At 41.6% G+C, this 18955-nt stretch overlaps 1 protein-coding gene across 3 annotated transcripts; it reads left to right on the forward strand.

Annotated features, from left to right (window-relative positions):
- Positions 1–132: 132 nt before the first annotated feature.
- ttc13 (tetratricopeptide repeat domain 13) lies at positions 133–18360 on the forward strand. 3 transcript variants are annotated; one of them, XM_084560484.1, is made up of 23 exons: positions 133–454; positions 1666–1760; positions 2793–2871; positions 2958–3028; positions 3151–3216; positions 4345–4437; positions 5814–5930; positions 6005–6115; positions 8290–8372; positions 8543–8684; positions 8856–9030; positions 10010–10166; positions 10524–10654; positions 10734–10866; positions 11492–11584; positions 11751–11834; positions 12117–12201; positions 12418–12524; positions 12714–12849; positions 13285–13364; positions 13874–13952; positions 15555–15634; positions 15711–18360. In XM_084560484.1, the coding sequence occupies exons 1-23, from the start codon at positions 286–288 to the stop codon at positions 15823–15825; spliced, it is 2481 nt and encodes an 826-aa protein (XP_084416610.1). In that variant the 5' UTR covers positions 133–285; the 3' UTR covers positions 15826–18360. The 3 variants fall into 3 exon arrangements, with proteins under 3 accessions (XP_084416610.1, XP_084416611.1, XP_084416609.1); XM_084560483.1 differs by having other exon boundaries at positions 134–454; positions 12415–12524; XM_084560485.1 differs by lacking the exons at positions 15555–15634; positions 15711–18360 and adding an exon at positions 15267–15536 and having other exon boundaries at positions 12415–12524.
- The last annotated feature ends 595 nt before the right edge of the window (positions 18361–18955 follow it).

The raw sequence follows: 18955 nt of genomic DNA on the forward strand, positions 1-18955 counted from the left end.
GCATATATTGGTTTTATTTTGAAAGTTGTAACGGAAAACGGAAAAGAAAAATCTGGTTTGACACTGGAGGAGCCGGTATGACAGCCACAGAGCTTATCGGGAAATGTAGTGTCATCGTCCTCTCCGATTGCGGGCTTCTTCTTTCTCGCTTCCCGCAGGCTCGCGTGTAAGAGGAGGAGGAGGAGGAGGAGGAGGAGGAGGAGGAGAGGGGGGCGTGTTCGTTCGGTGGTTTGGTCGAACTGCTGCTGCAGCTTCCGCTATCTGGCGTCACACATGTAGCACAACATGGCCCCTGCCAACCGGGCCGTTGTTGTGGTAGCGCTCTCACTACTGTACCTGTGTCGGGCGATCATCTCCACCGAGTACTTCTCCACTCTCACTTTGTTCAACAATGGGCTCCACAAGCAGGGATGCAGCTCGCTGTCCGAGTGGGAAGATTTCGCTGCCGACTGCGGTAAAGTGTCTCTTTTTCGTTGGTACTTTGCTGCCACGTCCTCCCCCCCCCCCCCCCCCGGCTCAACTGTCACTGGGTAACCCGGCTAGCTTCAGCGCTTCAACCGCTCATATGCTAACGATGAGAAGCTAATGACAACAAGCGATGACAGCCCAGAGGAGAAAACTAAAGTCGGCGCTTCCTCTTTGAGCGGGCTTTGAAACCGAAATATTTAAGCGAGAGGGTAAAAACACACGCGAGTGTGAGTGTTTTAACGTGTAAATAACAATAATAAAATCTTAACGCACTCAACGAGAACTCACTCCACAGAAACTACATGTTTTAGCTTATGCCAGGTGGTGTACACCAAAGTCCAGTCAAAAAAATCATAATTTTGGAGTTGCCTTCCTCGACAACAATATTTCAAATTTACCAAACAAAACTGTAACATTGTTCTAATAATACTGTTATTCTGTTGGATTCTGGTCATATCTGATGCACCTAACTGTATAATTACACGAAATTTCAGCTATTAGAACAACTAATTATCTAATTTTGGTGGAAATTGGTGAAAATCATAGATGAACTGGTTGTACAAGATGACATGTGTTAGGGATCGGTGCTGGTTTATTTCATGCAAGAGCTGGAGAGTTATTCTTAATGTTGTGTAAAATGGTTTGAAAGCTCGAAAGGCGAATCAAAGTCTTTTTTGAATTTGGTTTGTTAAAAACACTGACTGCCATTAAAATGGTAGTCAAAAAAATTAAAGAAAAAAATGCGTACAGTTCATTAGGTAATCCACCTTTTAAAATTGAATTGCAGCCTTAATCTGCCAGGATTTTAATGGACCTTGGTGTTTTTTCTTTAAATGGTGATCAATAAAAGTAATATATTTTTTTTATTGCTCAGAATTAAAAAGCTGCCAAGGAACCCAACATTGTTTGAATTAGTTATTTGGTTTTTAAGAGCTGCGTGCCGTTATTCAGACCACATTGCTGATGTGCCTCAGCGGTTTGGAATCCGGCGGGAGTCGGGTCAAGTCTGCTCAACATCTCAGGCATTTTTATTTTCTTTGAAACTTTAGACTCTTAAAATGCAGTTTCAGCGACTGATGGTTTAAGCAAGTTGGGGATGGCACGCGACGGGCCAAGTTTTAAATGATAAATCCATTCGTGTTAGCAGTGATCCGTGCAGACATTAACTATGGCTTCGAACGCTTGTCCCTTTTTCAGAGTCTTCAATTTTACAGTTGGAGGACCCGGACTGTGAGGAGGGAAGCAACCCACCTTGCGAGTCCGTCTTCTCGCTGAACGCAGAGAAAATCCTGGTGAGATTTCACCCTCACATCAGTCAGACAGAACACACCGTGCTGTGTGTTGAATTTCTGCATTTGAGCAGCTTGGGTATAGCTGTTTTATTAATGTTTCATCTAAAGTTCATATTCTGGACTGCACAGATGCACAGAAGCCGAGCAAACTCACTGCATGCATACCAAAGATAAATAAGCTGCAAAAAAAAAATAAAAATTGATGGCCTCCTCAGGTTTCAAGCCTGTTTTACCTGAGATTGCTGGGGGCGGTTGGGTGTAGTCTTTTAACCACACCCAGTGGTGATGTCTGAGTGCGTTGGACACACCCTGGAGTTTGCTGCCGCAAGGTTAATAACCACTGGAGGCCATAAACTTTGTTAGAGTTTGTCGTTTTGGTGATGTGCTGTCTTGTTATGTAAGGCCGCCAGATAATGTAAACGAGGAAAGACTTTGCGTCGTCACTTGACCTGTCGCTGCTTTGGAAATTCAAATCGCTGCCGCAGCAATATTTCCGTCGCATTTGCATACTGCAATGCCGTTCTGTGTTTAGCATTACATAGTAAAAACAGTTTGTGAAGGAGAAAAGGAGCAGCGTCCTCTCAATGCATCACAGTTAATACTCGCTCTGCAGCTGCATAATTCAGGCTCCCATATGTATTTGTTTGAGGTCAGTTTTACATACCCGCGTTGGAGCCTTCAAAGCCTGTATTTGCTGTGATGTTTGGCAGTCAAAAAAAATATTTTTCTCTGTTCTGTGGAGGATAATAATTCTCCAGGGTAACCTTGAGCCATTCAGGAAAGCTTGTTAAAAACGAATAAATCTAACGAAATGTCCTTGAAAATGTGTGTTGAAGTGTAGCTCAAGATATCCTTGAACTTTCCAAGAAACAGAACACACAGGCTGGATATGTTTTGTATTTCCTTTCCTCTCAGTTCATTTGTCTTCATTGCAGGAAACCATTCACTTGTTGTTAGTTTGTTTAGCTTTATCTCTTGATTTATTTTGTTCTTTGCCTCTACACCAATGTGTTTTTCTCTCGTCTCTTTCAGAACCAGGCCAGGTTGTTTATAGAACAGAAAAAAATCCCCTTCCCCGTAGATAATGACCACAACACAAACGAAGAACTCGGTGAGTCTGTGGTTTTTAATCCAGCGCCTCGTTTACGCTCATTTTTCCCCACCGTTGTTCATCTCTGCCACTTTGTGTCATTGCAGCCATAGGCTATGTTCTGATAGGCAACGGCCTTTTTGACGAAGCCATCAAACACTTCTCACTCTTGCTGCAGGTGTGTGTGTGCATGCAGCGTTGCTACATGACTGCAAATTCACTTGTAGGAATGTTGAAAATCCTTCCTCAAATATCACCTAGAGGAGCGTTTATCCTGACGTGTTTTTGTGTTCAATGCAGAGTGACCCAGAGCTGGTCAGTGCCATCTATGGGAGAGGGATAGCTTATGGGAAGAAAAGTCTACAGGTGAGTGATGGATGCACAATACACGTCCACTGTATGACCTTTAACTCTGAATGTATATTAAAATATTTCTTCTATCCAGTTCTTTTGAGAAACGCCAATCAGGCATAACATTATGACCACCTTCCTAATATTGTGTAGGTCTCCCTTGTGCCTCCAAAACAGTTGTGACTCATCAGAGAATGGACATGGGCCTTCTGAGGGTGTCCTGTGGTGTCTGGCAACAGAATGTTGTTAGTGGGGGTCTTTGGGTTAGGTCTGTGGATAGTCCCACAGATACTTGATCAATGTGGGGTGCCTGGTCTGGTCTAGGTGGGTGCTACATGTCTAAGTAACATCCACATGAATGCCAGGTCCAAAAGTTCCCCAGCAGAACAGTGAATTGTCACAAGATGCTCAATGTTATTTACTTCTCCTGTCAGTGGTCATAATGTTATGCCTGATGAGTGTATTTTCTATTTAAAATCTCCAGTTTTGTCCCTTTCAGAGGTGCTACAGTTGCTTATTTATTTACTTACCATTAAAATGTGTAATAACAAGCACCCTTACATGTCGATAATAATTAAAATCATTAGGCTCCCTAGTGAGTGGTTTTTAATTAAATTTTGTTGTAGAAACATGTGTTCCTATTTTTGTGACACCACAAACTACATCCTCTGAAATGATCATACAGTTAAATCACCACCTTTCTGACTATGTTTGAACAAAAACTGAACATTATAACAGTCATGAAGGAGGCTTTAGTGCAAGACTGTTACATTAAAATGCATTCATTTTCACTAGTGTACCTAATGAAGCGGCCGTTGAGTGTAAATCTGCTCAAACCTGTGCTGTGTCTAGGGAGCGTGAGGAGTTGTTGTTGTCTGTGCGCATGCTTTGGAGGCCTTTGGGTTTTGCTTTTAGTCTCAAAATAAAAAGAATCCTGGATGTTGTCGACCGCAGCAGTTTCAGGTAAACGCAGCATGACTCAGTTTGACGTCCACTGAATGCAAACGCAAACTGCGTTTCACTGGACGCTGCGGTTAAAAGAAAAAGTTGAACAAGCGGCAGTCGTGTTATTAGCTGCTTGCTCCTAGCTTTGAGGTCTCTACGTTAAACTTTGTGTCAACCCCTATCGTGTCTCCGTGCCAGGATATAAAGAATGCTGACTTGGCGTTGTACGAGCTCAACCGAGTCATCACCCTGGAGCCGAACTGGCCGGAGGTCTACGAACAGAGAGCAGAGGTGAGGCCCAGAGAAGTGAAAAGAGAAATGTGTTGCAGTTTATTTGAATAATATTAAGTTCCCAATCACAACAACTCTTGGCAGAAATGCAAGTGATTAAATTTCCCAGTTTATTTACCTCCATTCCATCATCTATGATAGCTAATCTCCATTCTTGGATGATTATTACTCTCCCCTCTGTCTAATCAGTTTTAAGTTTAGATTAATGAGTCTGGCATCATTTCTGTTGCATCAGACTGATGCATCGTGTTTTTAGATTTTGTGCCGACGGCAAATAAGAAGAAAGAGACAGCGTTTATAGCTTAGCTGCTGTTTTGCTGGATTTAATGACTTTTAAGACATAACTAGACATCACTAGATCCCAAACTGATCAACTCTGATGAGTCACCACAAGGGAGACCTACACAGTATTAGGAAGGTGGTCATAATGTTATGCCTGATCAGTGTATAGTAAAATAAACACATAGCAACTAGTCTAGCAGCGGTCAATCAGATCAGTCATCGTGTAGGTAAAAATGTGAATGAGATGTTAATGAACAGCTAACAAATCACTCGCCTTTATTGTTTGGGAACCTTTGCTTTTGTTTTAAATTATATATAATAAATACTATTTAATTTCAATTTTCTTTTCACGTTTGATTATAATTATGATGACTCGTCTGTCAGCGGCGCCCACAAGATTCTGAAGAGATGAAAACCGCACTAATAATAGCTAATGATGAAGTTCCCTTTAATAACCGTAAATGTTAAATCACTCTCTCTCCCCGCCAGTGAAGCCATCACTCTGTATTAAATGCATTTTTGAGCTGTAGCTGCCTTTACTGGAGATTTGGTGCAATTTTAAAGTGTGGCAAGCGACAACATAATAAAGTTCTGCGAGTCTTATCTGCATTAGTCACTTTGAAAAAGCATTAAACAGGAGTAGTCAATAAGGTTTCCTCTGTGTGAGCTTATTCCGTCCTTGCAGTTAGAACATATTTGTTTTGGTTGATTTTGAAAGTGCTCACTCCACCTTTTCCTGCAGAAGTAAAGTGGGTCCCTCTAAAAGGAAATACAGCACAATGTCAACCAATCGCGTCTTTAGCTGTGGCGATCAGAGCAGATTTTCCTGTTCTGTCGCCGGTGTGATAGTAAATAAATGTTGTAAAGCAGCAGTTTTTGGACAGGAAAAGGCAGCAGATAAACCCAGGAAGTAGATATACTGGAAGACCTGTGGTGGTAGAAGTGAGCGAGGATGATCATCGAGGTGGGATGGAGAGGTAGGCTGAGGCACAAGAAAGAATTATAAGACGAGCGGTAGAGAGTCGGCCTGAAACAATCGAGCAGGTGTACAGATGGGAAACGAAATGACCGATCATGTGTGTCTGTCCGTTCAGATCCTGTCTCCTCTGGGTCGTATCAGCGAGGCTCTGGGCGACCTGACCAAAGCCATCCAGCTGCAGCCCTCAGCTCGCCTCTACAGACACAGAGGAACGCTGCTCTTCATCTCAGAGGTTTGTCAAACGTGGAATATCTATGTCACGTCTACGCCTGTGTGCCTCCATGTGCTCACTCCGCTTCTGTCCAGGACTACGTGGCAGCTATGGAGGACTTCCAGCAATCTTTAGAGCTGAAGAAGAACCAGCCTATTGCCATGCTGTATAAGGGCCTCACCTTCTTCCACAGAGGCATGCTCAAAGTAGGTTGTCGTTGTTATTTTTGTCCTCCTAGTAGATAGAGAGAGAGATATGATGTAGCACATGATCAACACCGAACTCGCTGCTGAAAAGGAACATTTGGCTGCTCAGGGACATAAATCAGTTGTATTTTTGGCATTTATTTCGTGTGCAATTTAAAGTATAAAGAAAAGGTTGGAGAGACTAAACTGAAACTGTGTTGCATGCATTCTGTACGTTTAAGTTTATCTACTGTTTTCAACTTTGCACATTTGATTGAAGTCATTTCTGAGCAGCTGCAGAGCAGATAAACATGTCCACTCATGTCCAATGTTGAGTTGATTTTTTTAAGTGTGAACTCAGTTTTTTGGAGATTACTAAATGCTCTGCACTTATACACCGATCAGGCACAACATTATGACCACTGACAGGTAGAAGTAAATAACAATGCTTTTTCAAAGTGACTAATGCAGATAAGACTCGCAGAACTTTATTATGTTGTAGCTTGCCACACTTTAAAATTGCACCAAATCTCCAGTAAAGGCAGCTACAGCTCAAAAACTTTTGGACCTGACATTCATTTGTGTCAGCAGGATGCAGCCTGACACAGACACACACACAAAAACACTTTAGGAACAACTCAAAAAAAAAACATGAAGAACAGCACAAGGTGTTGACCTGGCCTCCAAATTCACTAGATCCCAAACTGATCAAGTATCTGTGGGATGATCCACAGAGGCCCCTCCTCTCAACCCTTAGGACCCAAAGGCCCCCACTAACAACATCCTGTTTCCAGACACCACAGGACACCCTCAGAAGGCCCATGTCCATTCTCTGATGAGTCACAACTGTTTTGGAGGCACAAGGGAGACCTACACAATATTAGGAAGGTGGTCATAATGTTATGCCTGATCAATATATGGTTCTTTTTTTGCCTTATTGATACTCGGAGCACTTCACAACGATTCTCATGCACACGTTAACCCTGCAATCAGTGTCACAGCCTGAACCACAGCTGCTCATGTGGAGAACAACTCTTGTAATGATCTGTGCTCTCTGAAGGAAGCGGTTGACGCATCCTACCAAAGTTTCTTGCAGCTGTTTGTTGTGGAGTCAATCTGCCTCCACTAGTGATATAACAAACAGTGAAATCTTTAAACCTACTGAACTCTCCAGGGTGTTATTTGGCTCATAAAAGCCCCTGTTGTTCAAGAGTGATGCGCGTTTCTCAAGTGGTATATAGTCTTCACACCTCTACCAGGGCAGTCGTTCCTTCGATAAAAATACACCCGGTAACCTGCAGAAGATCATTCTGAAGATGCACTATAAAGGAAGTTGAACAGATGATTTTTTTTAGATAAGATGTCGCTTTACCGTCGAGTCTGAGCAGAAGTTTTATAAGCTTGATATTTTTTTTTTTGGTGGTGGTGTTTGTCACCTCTGCTGAACCGCTACTGATTGACTTCCTGGGGAAATCCCTGTACAGACTACTAACAGTTGACATCAAACAACAACAACAAGAACTGTGGTGCTTTTGATACTAGTTATCACAGTGAAATCGTAGAAATGGTGTGATGTACGACAGTCGAGCCTGCTGCAGCAAGTCAACGTTGCACTGGCTGCTTTTTTTTTTTTTTTTTATTAGCGCAAACGTAACGCCTTTATCCGTGACGACAAAAACTAAACATTCATTGATAGTGATATATGGAACGAGTAGTCAGTCTGCAAATATTTAAATACTGTTACTTGTGCCAAGCAAAAGTGGCCCGGCTCGAGGTTTGTTTGTTCAGTCTAGAGTGAAATACCTCGATAATCACTGGATGCATTGCCACGAATGTTTGTGCTGGCATTCAAAACACCCTGAGTTACTTTGATAACCCCCAGCTTTTCCTCAAGCACCACCATGAGGTTAATTTTTATCTTTTTTCTTAATCTATCTTCACAGTTTGCTGTTACTTTGATTCGAGCGGATGACTCGCATGCTAAACCCTGATAAACTAAACATTATAACTGTTAAACATATGCAGCTGGCTGGGAAGAGGCCGGTTCTCAAATTGAGATTTGTAGACGAAATCTGGATCTATCTGTTCAAGACTCTGACGCATCAGCTGAGTCAGAATTTGAGTCCTGTGCTCATGTTCCCTGTTGCAAGTTCCTGTTAGCTCTGTGTGAAAAGGTTGTCGTTTTCCTCCGTCAGGAAGCCATCGAGACATTCAAAGAGGCGCTGAAGTTGAAGTCTGACTTCATAGATGCCTATAAGAGCCTGGGGCAGGCCTACAGGTATGGTACAGACACTCTGAGGTCTCTTTTGAGTTCAAATCACCGTTTACTCCACATCCGTTTTAGCTCCATGCCTGAATTTGTCATGCCGTTTATATTTAAGGGAAGTGTGTCCTACCTTTCCTCTCTGCCTTACAAGCGATAGTAAAATCTCTTCTTCCTTATTCCAGAGAGTTGGGTGATTTTGAGTCAGCCATGGAGAGCTTCCAGAAAGCTCTCATGCTGAACCAGAACCACATCCAGTCTCTCCAGCTCCGGGGCATGATGTTGTACCACCACGGCTCACTGCAGGAGGCCATAGGCAACTTCAAGGTAGAGCAATCCAACATAACGTAGATTTAATCGTTTCAAGTATTTCTGTCTGATAGTGGGTTGAAATAGTTATTATAGTAATAGTAATTTCTATGATTCAAGCTGCATAGTGTTAATTAATTCATTAATTAATATGCAGTGTCTCTTCTCCTTCTTCTTCTTGTCTTCCAGAGGTGTCTTCAGCTGGAGCCCTACAACGAGGTGTGCCAGTACATGAAGGGGTTGAGCCACGTGGCCATGGGGCAGTTCTACGAGGGCATCAAGGCTCAGACTAAAGTCATGCTGAACGACCCTCTGCTGGGACAAAAGGCCAGCCCTGAATACCTCAAAGTCAAATACCTCAGAGGTTAGTGGACCCGCACGAACTTTAGGGCGCAGGAGTACCTGGAGAGAACCCACACAGACACAGGGAGAACATGCAAACTCCACACAGAAAGGCCCGCAGATGATGTGTGTGACTATGTTGCTGTTAATTTTCTGCCTTGTTCAAACACTGTCATCGGCCAAATCAGTTCCCAACAGAGGCGCTCCACACTAACTTTCCGCCACAAAAAATGTGTAGGTGGGGGAAGTTGGTCTGGCTTCCAGGCTATCTTGGGTCAATCAGGTGGTTTTCTATCTATCTGTTGCTCTTCTGTCCAGCCCGCCAAAAACAATATGATGCAGATCTCTGAACGGAGCAGCTCCAGACCGAAATTCCCCCACAAAAATTTTGTGGGCAGAGGGAACTTCAGATTGCCTCGCAGTTATTGTGTCAAATAAAGAAATATGCATTGATAGAAATTAAACTACTTTATATTTACTTTATATGCTACTCCGCCCCAAAAAAATTGACTAACAAATGACTAGTGAACCAAAAACATGAGGAAAATGATTTAACTTCAGGAAGTAAATTCCCTGTCATGTTGTTGTCATTTTGCCAGAGAGCCGTCCCTCCTCACGCACACACCTACCAGTGCACTCTCCATCACGTTAGGTGCATCGAAGGCAGACCCCTACCAACATGCAGCCACATCCTGTTCATTAGACACGCCATTATGTTTTGTATTTTCTCTGTGGAAACTGGTCAAGATTTATCACTTTACGTCAGCATTTGACTAACTGCAACAGCTCAGATGCTGCAGGTATTAATTCTTTACAGGGCTTAAAAGGTATTATATCCCTTCCCTCTTACGACTTGGTGTACATTCAGCTGGTCCAGCTGGTCTGCCCTTAAATTAAGTTAGACTTTCCTCGATGTGTTCCATATTTATAAGTCCAAAACAAATTGACTGTTGGTCTGCTCATTTAACATCTAAAGGTCCTCTTCACTTGTCTCCTTCCAGAATACTCTCGCTACTTGCACTCCCACCTGGACATCCCAGTGGCAGAGTACAACGTGGACCAGGACTTACCTGGGAACTTTAAGAATCACTGGGCCAAGAACCTGCCTTTTCTAATAGAAGACTATGAAGAGCAGCCGGGCCTGCAGCCACATATCAAGTAATGACTTCATTACAACTTACTGACAGCTGGAGATATAACTGTGGTCATAACTGTGTTTTTTTTTCTCATTTTCCAAGACCAAACCAAAGGTCAGATTATTGTTAGAGATCATTTTAATTCATGCATTTCTATTTGAAGTTCATTTAAAGGGTGTTCTGGATCCATCACCACCCTTATTTTCATAATCTCAATGTTGAGGCAGGGATTTGTGGTTGAAAGCTAACACCTGCCACGTCTTCCATATCACATGGGCAGATGTTTTTATGCTTCTGTCAGGACACTGAAAGTTTTAGAGGGTTGACAGATGCACGCTACATGAAAGCTTTATCCTGCGTCTCTCTTCGTCTCTCACAGAGACGTGTTGCCGCAGAACTTCGACAGCTATGGCAGCGAAGTTCAGAAGCTGATCTGCACAGCCGACCATCTGGGGGCGCTAATGCAATACGACACTCCTGGGTTCTTACCTAACAGGAGAATACACAGAGGTACCCGTAAAAACCTGCGATTCATAACGATCCTGTGAGTTTGAAATGTAAAAGTGAAGAGATGCTTGTGCTCCTGCAGCCATGGGGTTAGCAACCCTGGAGGTGATGCAGGCCATGCATCGGACGTGGAGCAACTCTAAAGTGCGAGTCAACGGCAAGACCAGGCAAATGCAGTGGAGAGACATGTTCGACATAGCCGTCAAATGGAGGAGGTGAGGAACCAATATGTGTCGCAGTGTTTGAGTCAATGCATTTTCTGTACAATCCAGTGATTGCAGACATAATTTACTTACACAATAAAGTGGATATAGTGTTGAATTGTTGCTGAGATGCCTTGAGAAGCACCCAACCCTCCAAAATGCTGAGTGCACACACCGCTGTGTTAATGAATGGATGGTTTAAATGCAGGAAAACAATTTCCACATAAGGGATCGCTAAAGTAAACACAATTAAAGTTAAAATAAGTTTGCCTTGGTGAAACCACAGAGCTCCCACACATTCTCTGTCTCTGTGTCTTACCAAGAGAAATTAAGTGCAGCTCAGGAGCAGCTATGGGATTCTAATTATCCTCAGGAAATAACTCAAAGAAATAAGAAGACAGATGTCAACACTCGACAGCCACTCGTTCCTCATGTTTCAGACGTTTTACTGAACTAAATAAAGTCTAGACTGCAGCTAATAATCAGATAGATTACTGTGTGAGCCCCAGAAAAGTTAAATCATTTCACAGAGACCTCAGACGTCGGCCGCTCAAATATTCTGACCTTATTAGACAAATCAGATTCCTCCAGAGAGTCTCCGGTGTTTGGTCTAAACAGGCTTTTCCTGACCTCGTAGGATCGCGGATCCAGACCAGCCAGTTCTTTGGTTAGACCAGATGCCTGCCAGGAGCCTCAGTCGAGGCTTCAACAATCATATCAATCTCATCAGGTAACAAGTTTGCTCTGAAGACGCTGCCAGACGCTGCCTCTAATGAGTCTCAGTAGCGGATTTGTTTTTTTCCCTTTCTAGAGAAAAACATTTCTTCAACTTGGTTATTAAAATATTTTTTTTATTCAGCTCTGATGGGTTTGTTTTTCTTTCTTCAATCCTTCAGGGGACAGATAATCAACATCAGATATCTGGCCTACTTTGACAACATCCTCGATTTCATCAAAGACAGAATACTGGTGTATCATGGGTAAATTTACACCAACGCTACACTCGGCTTTCTTTTCATCACTCTGCACAGGCTGCATTCACTGAGACATGTCGTTTGATTTATATGTAACGTCACATTAGCTCCGAGGTGTCTGCATGACTCACCTGTAGTTGATGTTAACATGCTCTGTTGTTTCTCTCCAGCCGGTATTCATTTTGCACTAAACTGTAGAGAAATATGCGCGTGTCTTTTTCTTCTTATCATCTCTGTTTTTCTTTCTTGCGGCTGCTCTCACTAACACGTTCTTATTATTTGCGTCAGGGCGTACAACCCCCGAGGCCTCCTGGAGGTCCGCCAGGCTCTAGAAAATGTGAACAAAGTAGAAGATCTGCTTCCTATAATGAAGGTAAGGAGGAGGAAATAAGAGAAAGTAACTGGAAAAGAAGGTTAATACAGAGAGATGAAGACTGTAAAATGAATGTCGGATATAAATGACGTTCGAAACCATAATTCAAAACCTTTGCACTCGTGCTATTCTTGTTTAGTTGAGTTTCTACGCTTCACGACTAATGGCAAGGATGCTTGTTTGTTTGTTTGTTTGTTTGTTTGTTTCCTGAAGCAGTTCAACAGTAAAACCAGAGATGGCTTCACGGTCAACTCCAAGGTGCCGAGCATGAAGGATCCTGGGAAAGAATACGATGGTTTTACCATCACCATCACTGGAGACAGGTACGGTCGGGCTGTTTGTTTAGTGGACTAGATCTTACAGCAACACTTTGTTCTTATTTTAACACATGAACAGTAGGCTAGAAGGTGGACAGGGACAGTGCAAGGACGTTTTAATATTGTATTTATTATGGTTCCTCATTACAGCTAACAAAATCTTAATTTACTCAAGTGTTTTTTTGTGTGTTTTAGGGTTGGAAACATGTTATTCTCAGTAGAGACTCAGACAACAGAAGAGCGGACGCAGCAGTACCAGTCAGAGATAGATTCCATCTACAAAGACCTGACCGCCAAAGGAAAAGCTTTAATGCTGTCCACAGAACTCGGGGTAAGATTTAAAGCATCTTTGGAAGCTTCCTTTAGTTAACAGAAAGCAGAAGGTTGCACTAAACAGTGATGTTGCTTGTTTCTGTAGACGGTTTTCTGTCTAATCTGACTTTAGAGAAATATTATTGAACCGTTAAAGAAGCATTATGTAAAAGTCTGTGCCTGCAGCCAACATAGACTCCATTTCTCCTTTTGTTCAGCTCTGCTTTTGTTATTTAATTTATCCGGATATCCCAACAATGCCCTCTGTGAAACAGATACCTGGAACAATACGAAAATCCCTCTTGTGTTTTTGCTTTTTTTTATTATTATTATGTCTGTGGCCCTCTCTGCTTTGAACTTGTGAAGATAAACAGTAACTGAAGACGGTTGAAAGGGTGAGGTCACGTCTGCAGAAAGCCAGCTGATGACTGTCTGATGACCTTTGTTCTTTCAGGATGCAGACGCAGTGTGCAACCTGATCCTGTCCTTGGTTTATTACTTCTGCAACCTCATGCCTCTCTCCAGAGGATCCAGGTAATTTCTGAGTCAAAAACAGCCTGTACAGTTTTATAATAAATAGATAAGCCCTCCCGTGACCCTCCAGAGGACAAGCTGCTACAGAAATTGAATTCATTAATTTATAAGTCAAGTTTTAATTACATCCTCCATTGGCCACTGGGAATCTAAAAACTAAGGGAAACAGACTTTGTAATCTTCAGCGTCTTTGCAGTAGTGTTCGGTGGTTGAGGCGCTCTATTTATGTCCCACTGGACTCTATCACGGACACAAATCAGAAACATTAACACCTCAAAATGCAACGATGTTATAAGGACTATAAAAAGTGACATAAACCAACATTAGGATAAATGTATTTTAGCGTTTTTTAGCAAGAAGGGGGCGGGGCTTAATGACCTATACTACAACCAGCCACTAGGGGGAAGCTCAACTGGCCTTTTTGGCTCCACTATGTCCTCTGATTTATTTAAGATTTAAATGTCTTGTAGCTTCTCTAATAGTGATACCGGTGTGTCTCTTCTTCTCAGTGTGGTGGCCTACTCAGTGGTGATGGGGGCACTGATGGCCAGTGGGAAAGAGGTGGTCGGTCGGATCCCGAAAGGAAAGGTAAAAAAAAAAAAAAGTCTGAAGATATTAATTTAGCAGAAGTAAAGAAAAAAAAGAAGAAAGTATTATCAGCAAAATGTGTCTTAAATGTCTTGAGGTAAAAATGACTGAGTTTTAGTGGTATGTGTTTTTTAACTGTTCGTTTTAGCAGATTATTTAATCTACTGATTGTTTTCTCAATTTATCAATTGTTTCTTTCAATATAAAGCCTGAAACTCTGTGAGAAACTCAAACACAGTCATCCAGAAACCCGTGATTGAAATCATTCTCACACGTCTGTTGAATATATCCTTAAAAACAATCAGTCTCATGTGGAAAGTTATTTTGTCAGGTCAAATATTTCTGTGGGAGGACTGGACTTGGCCCACCGGCCTGTTAGAGGTTTAGCTGCTGATTTACTTCTTGCCAAAAATACGTGTTTCTCATAAGTGATGTGTAGTTAAGTTTCTGCCAAGTATGCAGAGATAGATATAAAAAAATAATGAGCAGGGACAGAAAATTGGCGTCTTCCTCTAACGGTCTGTAAATCTTTTTATTTTTTTCGTTGTTATAAAAGGTTTGTTTGTACTTGTCTGTGCTACAAAGCCTAAAAAGGTTAAAGCTCCGTGTTCATTGGATACTGAGGAGAACATATGTCCTCGGTGACCCAATGACAAGTGGACAGCTTTAAGTCCAGGGGCGCCTAATATGTACTAGGAATGCATTTGAGATCTGATCCCTCAGACCTCATTTGGAGGTGGTCTGGGCCACTAATGACGCTGTTCATTCATTCATTCATTCATTCATTCAGAAAAAGAAAGAAATAAATCACACAACTGCTATTGTGAACGATGCCAGAACCAGAAAAGACAAAGACAGTGATGTGTCTGCAGGATGCACCTTTTAAAATATTTTGTCCTACAAATAATACAATATATTGTAGATATACAATAATCAGCCACAACATTATGACCACTGACAGGAGAAGTGAATAACATTGACCATCTTGTGACATTCATTGTGGCATTCATTTGTGTGGATGTTACTTATGTAGCACCCACCTAGACCAGACCAGGCACCCCCACCCCATAGCAATGACACTCCTTGATGGCAGCAGCCATCCCCAGCAGGATGCAACCTGACACAGACACACACACAAAAATGCTTTAGGAACAAATAAAATAGAAATAAAACAACATGAAGAACAGCACAAGGTGTTGACCTCCATATTCACTAGATCCCAAACTGATCAAGTATCTATGGGATGATACACAGAGGCCCCTCCCCTCAACCCATAGGACCCAAAGGCCCCCACTAACAACATTCTGTTGCCAGACACCACAGGACACCCTCAGAAGGCCCATGTCCATTCTCTGATGAGTCACAACTGTTTTGGAGGCACAAGGGAGACCTACACAATATTAGGAAAGTGGTCATAATGATATGCCTGATCGCTGTAACGTACATGTGAGAGACTCTTTACAGCTTGTTCCACAACTTGTATCATGTCTCCAAGACAGGACGCACAAGATGCATTTTAACTCCAGGTCTGAACAGTGTGTCCTCATCCTCAACATGTCTCCAGTATGTTTCCTCCTAAAGTCTGTCTCTGTTTCCTCTCAGCTGGTAGACTTTGAAGCCATGACCACGCCCACTCCAGACAGCTTCAGCAAAACAGCAAAGTCCTGGATGAATCTCAAGAGGTACAAAGACAAACTACTCCCTTCTATGTTCTTCCTCTTCTCTGCAGAGATCTGACTCTTCCTCTTCCTTCCGTAGTTTACCCAGCTGGTACCAGAGTCTTCCATCTGTAGCAGAGACCTTCCCATCCACCAGAACGATGATCGAGGTCCTCAACACGGACTCGTCTTCGCGTTGTCCAAAGAAGTCTTAACGCAGCTAAATCTACACAGCCTGCTCAGTAAAGTCTTAAAATTAGAGCTACAGGACGGTCATCTTCTACAACCCAAACAACCATTCATTACTTTTTAACTTTAATACAGAAAATCTGAGTTTTTGTCTTTTCTGAATCGAGTGGCATCTCTTCTCCTTAATCCTGGATAGAATTTATGCAAAATTATCTTCATTCGGTTGACAGAAACATCCAATTTATCTCGATTTGGTGTCTAAATCCTGCTATGTTCTCTGTCATGTCCCCTAAATGTAATTTCAGCACAAACATTTGGCCTTACAGACTAAAATATGTTCAATATGAGAAACATTTTCCTTTTTAAGACCACAAAGCTGTTGATTGCTCCTTGGACGTCTTTTTGTTATAGTTCCTAAGCCACAGATAGAAGCTGCTGCCATGTTATCATGCAGTTATGTGCACCAGGATCCACTTCTAGACGTTGGAACATTGTGGAGCTGTTTAACGTCCGTCAACAACCGTGCTGACGCTTTTATTTTCTGTTTAAAAAAAACCCACAACTTTTGTTAAATGAACAGTTAAACGAATTAGTTTCCTCACTCCACACTCCAGCCGTTTTGGGGGGGGGGGCTCACTGAGGACGCTGATTGTTTGGGATGCAGAAATGATTCCATCCACCTTCGTCTCTTTCTCTGCTTCATAGGCCTCATGCTGAAAACCCCCAAAGCACAAATCTAACATAGAATAAGAATTGGCTGAAAGGTTTTATTTGGTATTAAAGTTTGTAATTGGAATTAAACGTTTGTCTGCGCACACACAGTTCGGCCTATCAGCAGAGAAAGAGTCTAAAAAGAAAAAAAACATGGAACAAAACTTTCAGGGCTATTGACTTCCTCTTGGGATACTTGAAGCTGTCTCTTTTATTTTATTTTATTTTGTCAACTGTTTTTTTTTTTTAATGTGACCAATAATTAAAAAAAGACTTGATTGCTGAACTAATACAAGAACAACAGTCAGAGATTTTAGAGACTTGGGCTGAAAACCTTAGTTGTATTTATTAAAATGAATAATTAAAGTCGTTTGTTGAGCAAAAACACCAACATTGACTAGTTCAGGTTTTCTAAACGTGAAGAAAATCTGCTTTTATTTGTTTTAAATCTTTATAAATTGAAATTGAAATTGAATTTTTTTTTTTTTTACTTTGAACAAATAAGCTATGAGAAGTTTAATAAGATTATTTGACAGCTTAATATAATATTAAAAAGGAAGAAATTCAAACTTTAAAGTGAAATCAGTCTCCTTAAACAGTCATCTTGGGGAAAATAATATATTATTTTAGGATTTATGACTCGTGCGTTTGAAGCAAGAACTGTAAAATTAAAATAAAACCAAAACAGCAGCTAGAAATGTTCAGATAGTTTATAAAATAGTCAGTAAATCTTAAATAAAAATCACTCAGAATCTTTAAACGATAATCAGTCATAGTAGAACTGACTTCCGGTTCTCTTGCGAAGTTAATGTGCTGCAGAAAAAGCTGCGTTTAGTTTGAATTAAAATCTAAAACAGCACATCTGTATTTTAAAAGAAAAGCTCCTGAGAGTCCCCTGACATCTCTGACTGTTGAGTCTTCGAGGGTGGATTATTGACGGGATAAAAGCACACCACATAGTTTTTATTTCTTTCTTCTATTCTTCTACCATTCCCTGGACGTCGTCTCGGTCTCTTTTCTTTTAACTAATCGACACCTGAGAGCAATATTTTAGAAGAAAAGAAACCCACGTCATGTCGAAACTCACAAATATCTGGAGGGAAAAAAAATGATTATTTGCGTTTTTAAATGTTTGAGGAAATAACACCTTTTACTTCCGGTTTATTGGTTTAAAAGCATCAATCTGAGCAAATATTTGTCATTTAATTTCTTAATACGTCTCTGAGGACAAAAAAGTGAATCAGTTTTTAACATGCTTATGCAAATGGAACATGCTCGGATAACCAATCTTTTTGTTTCTGGGTGAATTCTGCAAGGTCATTAGTCTGACTGTTGGAAAGGGGGATGTGATGTTTACACGCAGCAACCTACGGAGGCTGAACGGCGTCAGACGTTGAGGCTACGTTGTTTGTTGTACATGCGCCTGCTGCCTGAGTTTAAGCACAACGAGAGCCTGGAGGGATCTGAAAATGTTTTATGATTTTGAGGTCTTTAACCCTCACAGAAAGACACGCCAGTACTGCAGCACTTCTCAACCGAATGTCCACTTTCCTGATTTTGTCTTTGGGTCAGATCATAAAGAAGATGAGAACAAAGCAAACCCACCTCATGTCTAATTTACTCCCTGCATTACAGACAGCCGAGTCCCTGTCTTGTTTGCTTTGTGTCGCTTTTCTTTTTTTCATATCGCTGAATGTGCTGAACTGAAAGTGCTGCGATGGGCTTCAGAGCGAGGAGAGGAGAGCACAACCTGTCTAACTTAAAACTTGAAGGAGGGAGTTTTTATTTTTAATTTTTTTGAATGAATGAATGAATGTCCTGCAGTCAATAAAACCGGTTGACAATTTTAAGAGGCTGAGATGTGTTTTTTTTTTTGTTTTTTTTTTAAAGATAATGATTGTGATCACTAAAAAGATAATTAGCTGTGGTGTTACTATAGAAAAGAAGATAAGAATTTAATGATCAGACATAAGTAAACATTTACACAAGATACAGAGTGCACATTATCACTTTCCAATTAAAAAAACACTGATCACGCATAACATTATGACCACCTTCCTAATATTGTGTAGGTCTCCCTTGTGCCTCCAAAACAGTTGTGACTCATCAGAGAATAGACATGGGCCTTCTGAGGTTGTCCTGTGGTGTCCTGTGGCCTCTGGATCATCCCACAGATACTTGATCAGTTTGGGATCCAGCAAATTTGGAGGCCAGGTCAACACCTTGTGCTGTTCTTCATGTTTTTTTTTTTTTTAGTTGTTCCTAAAGCGTTTTTGTGTGTGTGTCTGTGTCAGGCTGCATCCTGCTGGGGATGTCTGCTGCCATCAAGGAGTGTCATTGCTATGGGGTGGGGGTGCCTGGTCTGGTGTAGGTGGGTGCTACATGTCTAAGTAACATCCACATGAATGCCAGGTCCATACGTTTCCCAGGAGAACACTAAATGGT

Source organism: Chelon labrosus, assembly GCF_963514085.1.
Source record: "Chelon labrosus genome assembly, chromosome: 14".
Taxonomy (NCBI): Eukaryota; Metazoa; Chordata; class Actinopteri; order Mugiliformes; family Mugilidae; genus Chelon; species Chelon labrosus.

What these genes read in the sequence shown, in the direction of transcription:
- ttc13 (XM_084560483.1), top strand. Translation starts at nt 286, where the DNA reads ATGGCCCCTGCCAACCGGGCCGTTGTTGTGGTAGCGCTCTCACTACTG. An exon ending in AGCCTGGGGCAGGCCTACAG is followed by an intron (nt 8,373 to 8,542) that starts GTATGGTACAGA and finishes TCCTTATTCCAG; the next exon opens with AGAGTTGGGTGATTTTGAGT. An exon ending in TAACAGGAGAATACACAGAG is followed by an intron (nt 10,655 to 10,733) that starts GTACCCGTAAAA and finishes GTGCTCCTGCAG; the next exon opens with CCATGGGGTTAGCAACCCTG.